The 9,537-nt window shown below is 38.6% G+C and overlaps 1 protein-coding gene across 1 annotated transcript in view; it reads left to right on the forward strand.

The window, feature by feature from the left end:
• Window positions 1–9,537, forward strand: part of PCLO (piccolo presynaptic cytomatrix protein) — a gene marked incomplete at its 5' end in the record, with an annotated part of 285,887 nt that overhangs the window by 132,560 nt on the left and 143,790 nt on the right. The window contains 2 exons of the mRNA XM_014528177.1: window positions 1–1,828; window positions 2,193–4,207. The exon at window positions 1–1,828 is cut by the window's left edge and continues 31 nt beyond it. Coding sequence (XP_014383663.1) covers window positions 1–1,828; window positions 2,193–4,207 — 3,843 coding nt within the window. The remainder of the gene's footprint in view (window positions 1,829–2,192; window positions 4,208–9,537) is intronic.

A 9,537-nucleotide genomic window follows, 5' to 3' on the forward strand; every position in this document is an offset into this window, starting at 1 on the left:
CCTCCTCCACCACTTCCTCCACCAACCTCACCTAAACCTGCTATTCATCCCAAGAAAAAGTTAACAGTTACAGTTCCAGTGACTCTAACTATGACAGCTGCATCTCTGGTTGACACTGTTACTACTATAGAGACCACAGCTGTTCCAAGGAGTAATGGATTACCTATAACAAAAATTTGTACCACTGCACCTCCTCCAGTTCCTCCTAAGCCATCTTCCATTCCATCTAGACTTGTATTTACCCACAGACCTGAGCCAAGCAAACCTCCCATTGCCCCTAAACCCCCCATTACTCAGCATCCAGGAACTACACAAAAACCAACAGATACACACCCCAAACCAACAGGTTTATCTTCAAATATGACATTAAATTTAGTCACTACAGCAGATTATAAATTGCCTTCCCCTACCTCCCCACTTTCTCCTCACTCTAATAAGTCCTCACCAAGATTTTCCCTCATGGAAACTTACGTGGTTATCACGTTGCCATCTGAACCTGGGACTCCAACAGATTCTTCTAGTCAAGCAATTACCAGTTGGCCCCTGGGATCACCTCTCAAACATACGATTGCCACTGAACCTATATTTTCTGTAGTTCCTCCTGTGACAGCTGCAGAAATGTCATATTCATCAGAACAGAGCCTGTACATCTCAGGGGCTTTGGAGACATTTTCTGCTATCCCTGTCACAACACTATCTTCATGTCAAGCAGCCCCAATTTCAGTTACACAGTTTCCTATAACTGAAGTTTCTAAGGCTGAGATTTCAGCAACCAGAAGTACAGTTCCTAGTGTTGGTCTCAGCAGCGTCTCTGTACCAATTCCTCTGGAGCCTCTTGCTTTAGATACCCTACATTTAGAAAAGCATCAGCATAAAGAAAATGGAAAGTTGCAACTTATCGGTGATGCCATCGATTTGCGTACAGCACCAAAAGTAGAAGTGAAAGTGACTGAAAAATGTATGGATCTTTCTGCTTCTGCAATGGATGTGAAAAGACAGACCACAACAAAAGAAGCTTATGGGAGACAAATCAGTGCTGTCCAACCCTCTATTATAAATCTCAGTGCAACTTCATCAGTAGTGACTCCGATATCCCTGGTCACTGAGGCAGTGACTGCTGTCACGTGTACAGCTAGTGCAAGTTACACTGCAGGCACAGTAAGCCTAGTGAGTATAGAACGTGCAACAGCAACCCCACTTCAGCTTACTACATCAAAGCATACCGAGCCCCCTTACAGGATACCAAGTGGCCAGTCCTTCCCTACAGTTAAGCAGGAAGCACCAATAAACTTATCTTTAAGCACTTCAGCACAGGCAATGACACTGGCTACTACAAAGCCTATTACTGTGCCTCCTGTTGGTGTCACAAATGGATGGACTGATAGCACCACATCCCAGGGCATCACTGATGGAGAGGCAGTGGATCTCAGTACAACAAAGTCTCATAGAACTGTTGTAACAATGGATGAATCTGCTTCAAGTGTGGTGACCAAAATAATAGAGGATGATGAAAAACCTGTTGATCTGACTGCAGGGAGAAGAGCTGTGTGCTGTGATGTAGTTTACAAGTTACCTTTTGGAAGGAGCTGCACAGCACAGCAGCCTGCAACTACTCTTCCTGAGGATCGGTTTGGTTATAGGGATGACCACTATCAGTATGACCGATCAGGGCCATATGGTTACAGAGGGGTTGGGGGAATGAAGCCTTCCATGTCTGACACTAATTTAGCAGAAGCTGGACATTTTTTCTATAAAAGTAAGAATGCTTTTGGTTATTCAGGAGAAACTGATGCAGCAGTAGATCTAACTTCAGGGAGAAGTTCTACAGGTCAGTATGATGTCGCTGCAGACCTTTCCTTGAAATATCATTATGGTGTTCCTCATCTCATTTCAGGATGAAAATGTGGCCCCTTTTTCCATTTTGTTACTTTTTCTCTTTCTTTGAATATTTTGGCAACATATTTTGGAGTACATGTGCGCTTTTATTTCTTCATTTTTTAAATTTATTCTGCCCAAAGTCACCTGCATGTGCCTGCATGTTCAACATTGCTTTTCTTCGGCATCTAATTAGGTTAACCAGTGAATTTGCATGTGGTTCCATTCATTATGTTCATCAAGATTGAGAGCTCTTTCAAATCCCCAAAGCATCATTCATTCTTGGAACTGGACTATAACTCTACCCTGTATTTCAGGTGAGGTAATGGATTACTCAAGCAAGACTGCAGGTCCATATCCAGAAACACGTCAAGTCATTTCAGGAATTGGGATTAGTACCCCACAGTATTCCACAGCGAGAATGACTCCACCTCCAGGATCCCAGTATGGTGTGGGGAGTGTTTTGAGGTCAACTAATGATGTTGTCTATTCTTCAGAGGCAACTCCAGTTCCCTCCACATTTGCTATCACCACACAACCTGGCTCCATTTTCAGCACCACTGTGAGGGATCTGTCTGGTGTGCACACAACTGATGGAGTAACTTCATTATCCACCCTGCACCAGAGCCAGCCAATGCCTAGATCATATTTCCTCACAACAGGTGCATCTGAAACAGACATTGTAGTAACTGGTATTGATATCAATGCCAGTCTGCAAACTATTGCTATGGAAACTCTCACCACTGAGACAATAGACTCAGTTCCCACGTTAACCACAGCATCTGAAGTGTTTTCTGAAGTGGCGGGAGATGAAAGTTCTCTTTTAATTGTCCCTGAAGAAGATAAACAACAACAGCAGCTAGACTTAGAGCGTGAGCTCTTGGAGCTGGAGAAAATTAAGCAACAGCGTTTTGCTGAGGAATTGGAGTGGGAGCGTCAGGAAATTCAAAGGTTCCGAGAACAGGAAAAGATGATGGTTCAAAAAAAGCTGGAGGAACTGCAGTCTATGAAGCAGCACCTCCTCTATCAGCAGGAAGAGGAGCGCCAAGCCCAGTTCATGATGAGGCAGGAGACGTTAGCTCAGCAACAGTTACAGCTGGAGCAGATCCAACAGCTGCAGCAAAAGCTTCACCAGCAGCTAGAGGAGCAGAAGATTCGCCAGATCTACCAGTATAACTATGATCCCTCTGGAACTGCCTCTCCACAAACCACGACAGAGCAGGCGATGTTGGAAGGGCAGTATGCTGCCCCAGAAGGCGGTCAGTTTTGGGCAGCTGAGGATGCAACCACCACAGCCTCAGCCGTTGTGGCGATTGAAATCCCACAAAGCCAAGGATGGTACACAGTTCAGTCTGATGGTGTTACTCAGTACATTGCCCCACCCGGCATTCTGAGTACAGTTTCAGAAATACCTTTAACAGACGTTGTTGTAAAAGATGAAAAACAACCCAAAAAGAGAAGTTCTGGAGCTAAAGTCCGTGGACAGTATGATGAGATAGGGGAAAATATGGCAGAGGATCCCCGCTGTTTTAAAAAAATAGTAGACAGTGGTGTACAAACTGATGATGAAGATGCAGCAGATCGGAGTTATGCAAGTAGGAGAAGGAAAACTAAAAAGAGTGTTGATACAAGTGTCCAAACTGATGATGAAGATCAGGATGAATGGGACATGCCTACTAGATCAAGGAGAAAAACTCGGGTAGCAAAGTATGGTGATGGCACTACAGAGGCTGAGAAGACCAAACCCCTTTCCAAAGTCTCCAGCATAGGAGTTCAGACAGTGGCAGAGATATCCGTGCAAACTGAACCAGTGGGAACCATACGCACACCTTCGATACGGGCGCATGTGGATGCCAAGGTAGAAATAATTAAACACATTTCAGCACCTGAAAAGACTTACAAAGGGGGCAGTTTAGGATGTCAAACAGAAGCAGATTCAGAAACACAAAGTCCTCAATATTTGAGTGCCACATCTCCACCCAAAGACAAGAAACGCCCAACACCTTTAGAGATTGGTTATTCATCTCACCTTCGGCCAGATTCCACACTACAGCTGGCTCCTTCCCCACCCAAATCTCCAAAAGTCCTTTATTCACCCATCTCACCACTTTCACCAGGCAAAGCCTTAGAATCAGCCTTTGTACCTTATGAAAAACCCCTCCCTGATGATATAAGTCCACAGAAAGTACTGCATCCAGACATGGCTAAAGTTCCCCCAGCGAGTCCTAAGACAGCCAAGATGATGCAGCGGTCCATGTCTGACCCCAAGCCTCTGAGTCCAACAGCAGACGAAAGTTCCAGGGCTCCTTTTCAGTATACCGAGGGCTACACGGTAAGAGTGATTCTTTTCAGTTAGAAGACAATGGATGAGTTGATGCTAACCATGTGTTTGCAGACTTTAGGAAGCCCTAAAGCCCCTGGTACCTTGGGAACCTAATACACAATTCCAGTCAGTATCATTTCATTAGTGATTTGAGGAAAAAATAGAAATGTATACATTCCCACAAAAAGAAATATACTATTTTGTGAGCCAAGATGAGAAAGAAGTTTATTATTTTATGACAATGAGACGGAAAGTTTTGTTCTCATCTTGAAATCTCCCAAGCATTCATTGTAGACTGTGATTTCAGTGAATATAATTAACGTTCACATTCAGTGATGGTTTGAACATATGACATAAACAGATAAGACAAAGGATGGCCATAAATTTAGACCCATGGATATTGGAATTTTTAATGGGAGCGTCTTTGGAAATTATCTAGTTAGTCTCTTCTTCCTCAAGCCAGAATGTTTTCATAAAAGCAACCCAAAAAGAGAAGTTCTGGAGCTAAAGTCCATGGACAGTACGATGAGATAGGGGAAAATATGGCAGAGGATCCCCACTGTTTTAAAAATATAGTAGACAGTGGTGTGCAAACTGATGATGAAGACTCAGCAGATTGGAGTTGAGCAAGTAGGAAAAGGAAAACTGAAAAGAGTGTTGATACAGGTGTCCAAACTGTTAACTAGGACATTTACTGCTCAAAAGAGAACATTTCTAGGGCAGGCTGATAAAAGTGTAATGTAATGTTCATAGTTCACCCACACTTACTTTGTTTCTGGCAACCAGTTTAATATAATCTCAGGTAAGCTTTAGTCCTGGTGCTTATAAAAGCAAAAGACATATGTTTCTTTGAATAATAGATATTAATAATTACTAATTATTTAGAAATATATAGGTACGCTTCAAAGGAAAAAGAACATATATAGATATTTGGGATGCATTTGTGAAGATCTCAATAGCTAATAATAAGAAACGTTTATAATCAGCAATAAAAGCAGACATATCCTACTTAAAATCTAATATATAATTCTTTAGAAGGTTATTGATAAATATGATAATTCAGTTTAAAATTTGCCCTTAGTGCACTGGTCTTGTTGATAATCTAAACTGATATCTCCTTTGCTTAAAATGTCACTCCCACTTTATTTTTATGTAGACATCTGAAATACTGAACACCAGTTGAACTAAATTTAGCTAAGACATGAGGAACTAAGCCCAGAATAGTCTATTGACTTTATCATAGTTCCTTAATAAAGTGAAAACCTGGCCAGAATTAGAATATTAGACTCTGCACTTTACCGTCTTACCCATATTTGTCTTTTCTGATACTTACTGAACGTTTTTAATATTCTTTTTACTAATTCAATATCGTGGTTGGTGTTTATCTTTTTATCTTGTCATTTCCTCTGCTCTTTCTAAAATTCCAGTTTAAATCCCTCTTAATTCAGTTTATTCATTTTAAAATTTATTCTTGTTTGCATTCAGTCATTATCTCATTCATTCATTGCTCTTTTTCCAGACACTCTGGAAAACTAAAAATAAAGGATGAACCAGAGAGGCAGCGGTCAGTCATGCCTACTCTCCTACCACTGAGATAATTTTGTTCTTCTTGCCTATGTATTGTATTAGTTTGCCAAGGCTCTCATAACAAAGTATCATGGGCTGCTGACTTGAACAACAGAAGTTTTTCACAGTTCTAGAGTCTAAATGTCCAAAATCAAGGCATCGGATGGGTTGATTCATTCTGGGGGCTGTTACACAGCTCTCTCCTAGTTTCTGCCAGCTTCTAGCATTCCTTGTCTCGTAGGTGATGATCTCCCTGTATCTCTTCACATTGTATTCCCTCTTTGTGTGTCACTCTCTGTGTTAAATTTCCCCTCTTTATAAGGACAACAGTCCTATTGATTAGGTCCCACACTAATGACCTTGATTTAAATTGATTACCTTTGCAAATCCTCTGTTTCTAAGTAGTTTCACATTCTGAGGTATTAGGGACTAGGGCTACAACATATTTTTGGGGGGTGGGAGGGTCATAGCACACATGAAAACACTATGCTTTTTGTTTGTTCACAAGCAAATGTTGACTGTTTTTCAGGTGTGTTTTTTTTTCTCCTCTTTCCCTACACAATTTTTTTTTCTTAGTGACGATTTCACAGCTTTATTGGAAAGCTTTATTATTTTTTTTTTGTGGGTAAAATCCCCCTTCCTGGGGTTTCAAAACTTTTGTGTTAGTTGTGCAACCTGGGACATCAGAGGTTTAAATTGTATTCTATTCCCATTCAACTCTGGCATAAGAAACTTTTAACTCTAATATGGTTTTATCATGATAGACTTTGGTCGCATTTTTACACAGAAGTTCCAAGGCAGGAGCATATATTGTCTAGTTGGTGTTTCACTGGCATTTGAGCTCTGGCAAACCAAGATATCATATACATTTGATTGATTAAAATTAGTATTAACATAAAATTATAAAATATTAGACACAATGGGCATCACTAGAACGGAGTGTTATCTCAGACCATTTTATTGAATTATGTAATATTCCTCAATGTCTGAAAGAGGTGAGTGCTATCCCTTTTCTAGACCCCTTCAGCCTGGTATTAAAATCACAGCCCCATAGCCAAATTCTATTTTTTTACAACATTTATGTAACCAAACAGGTCTTGTAACCTTCCTTTTACAAATATAAATTTTTAACTCTGAGTAAAGATGGGAAAATTACCACCTTTTCTCTTAAGTCCTGTAGTTTGCTCCCTGGGAAAATTCCCAACAGGTACAGCTAAACCAAAATCAGAATTTATTCCTTCCCATTGTTAAACTTGCTACTTAGCTATGATTGATAGTAATGTGTTTTCATTATGATTTAGAAAAATCACAGGAATCAGTATGGTTTCAAATGAAAGGTAGTATGTAAACTTTTATCAGTAGAACTCTTTTTTTTCAAATGAAATGTTTTATGGAAGCCAAAGAGTTAAAAAGGGGTGGAAACTACTGTAGAGTGATCAAATACCTATCTATAATGATTAAATGAAGTAACATTTATAACCCTCCATCTACTAAGTCTGACAATTGTATCCAATAAATTTGGTTCCCTTTCCTCTGATTGGCATGTGGCCATATTTGTATGTCCTCAACAGAAATTTGTCAACTCTCACTAAAGAGCTTTACTTTATGAGTTGGTAGAAATAACTCTCAAATCTCCTACTAACTGTGTGCCTTTCATATTCGGTGGTGTATATAATGCTGCTTCTCCAGAAATTTCAGATTCCTATTCTCTATAACCATTTTTAATGTACTCTTTTGCATCATGAGGCCTTCCTTAACTCTCCAGTTGAAAACCACCAACCTTTTTAACACTCTGTCATTATGCACTTCTTCATTTGCCTCCATTATGACATATCATCATCAAAAATATTGTTTGTTCCTTTGCAAATTTATTTGTCTTTCTTTTCCCACCAGAATTTATGTGTGAGGGTTTTTTTTTTAACATTTTATTTATTTTTTACAGAGAGGAAGGGAGAGGGATAGAGAGTTAGAAACATCAATGAGAGAGAAACATTGATCAGCTGCCTCCTGCACACCACCTACTAGGGATGTGCCCACAACCTAGGTACATGCCCTTGACTGGAATCGAACCCGGGACCCTTCAGTCCGCAGGCTGATGCTCTATCCACTGAGCCAAACCGGTTAGGGCAAGGGTTTTTGGTTTTTATGTTCTCTGTTAAATCCCCTGTGCCTAGGAAGATGCTTGATTCATAGCTAGGTTCTCCATAACAGTAAATTAATGTGATGAATTAGTGAGTGAATGGACCTCTTTACCCATCAAACTGCTTCTCACTCCCACATATAACAAAAAATAAAAGCAAAGCAAATAAAATCCTATTCATCCTCACACTGCACTTTTTGTGTAGTTCTGTTACAGTTGTTTCCCTTTGCTTTCTCCTCTGTGTTTTTCTTCCATTTGCTAAATGAGTGACGCTTCATGTTCTCAAATTTATTTCAATCCAGTATTTATGTATGTATCTGTGGATTAGCTCTAGCATCACATCTGTAGAATTTTTATAAACTAGAGCACGAAATGTGTTTCTTATGCCCTTTCTCTTTCTTCTACACAATGAAACTGATTATATCATTAACCTCAGAAGATCAATGACTCGAAGAAGGAAGGTTAATAATATAGCATGTTCTTAACAAAATCAGAGGAGAATGTGATGTTATCCATTGGGAGAAATAGCAGTGTGAATTTAGATAATTTGAAGCTTGAAGGGATCTAATTCATTCCAAGATTTCTCTATCTTAAAAAATAATATTTTTGAATGATTTCTCTGTTTTAAAAAGCATATATTTCATAAATAGCACATATTTTGTCTATGACACACACCACTTTTTTGTACTAAAATGAGCTGCATTTCAAATGTTATCACCTCTACAAGGTCTTAAAAATACATAGACTGTTAAGTGTTAAGCTGATTTGTCCGACCCTTAGACTTAATGTACAAGTTTAGTGCTTTTTTAGTTATTGGCAAATTCCTTATTAAAAAATATTTTATTCTAGAGTTTAAACCAGAATTCTATTGCTAAGCAGTTAGAATTCATGAGGTGATTTTTACAAGAATATTTTGCTTCACTGACTATTGTTTTGATAGCTATTTTTAATATTTTTGGAACCATTTCATGTCTATTTCTAAGAGTAATTGCCATAACCTAAATGGAGAAGTTTTATTTCTGTCAGAATGTACAGTTTAAGAATAATTACTATGACGAGAAGTTTTATTTCTGTCAATTTTACTTCTGTCAGAATGTACAGTTTAAGAATAATTACTATGATGTCCAAGTGTGATTTGAAGAAAAATATTTATTAGGTGTTATTTTTCATTACTATCTTTGAAAATCAATGTAAGAAATCATTCTATTAAAACTGATTATGATGAAAACACCTGTTTTATAATGGTGGTATTTACATATGTCAGAAAGACTAATGATTATGGTCTAAAAATTTGTGAAAGCTTGAGGTATAAGGTACATAGTGGCATAGTCTAATAGTTGCTAGACATTTTTCTATCATAGTATTCACCATCAAAATATACATTTATAATAGACATCTATACATATAAAGGGTGTCCCAAAATTCACGCAAGAAGTAATTTTGATAGAAAACACAGGTTTATAATTAAAAATTGTAAATTTTTTATTGATTCATAAAGTATACAGTATAGGGTTGTGTATGGAATAGCATATCAGTTAAATGGCCTCCACGGCTTTGCTGGCACATACACACTCTTTTGTTGAAATTTTCCATGACCATTTTGCATAAATGTGGCTGAATTTCAATGAGGCTC

Source organism: Myotis brandtii, unplaced genomic scaffold, assembly GCF_000412655.1.
Source record: "Myotis brandtii unplaced genomic scaffold, ASM41265v1 scaffold621, whole genome shotgun sequence".
In the NCBI taxonomy this organism is placed as follows: Eukaryota; Metazoa; Chordata; class Mammalia; order Chiroptera; family Vespertilionidae; genus Myotis; species Myotis brandtii.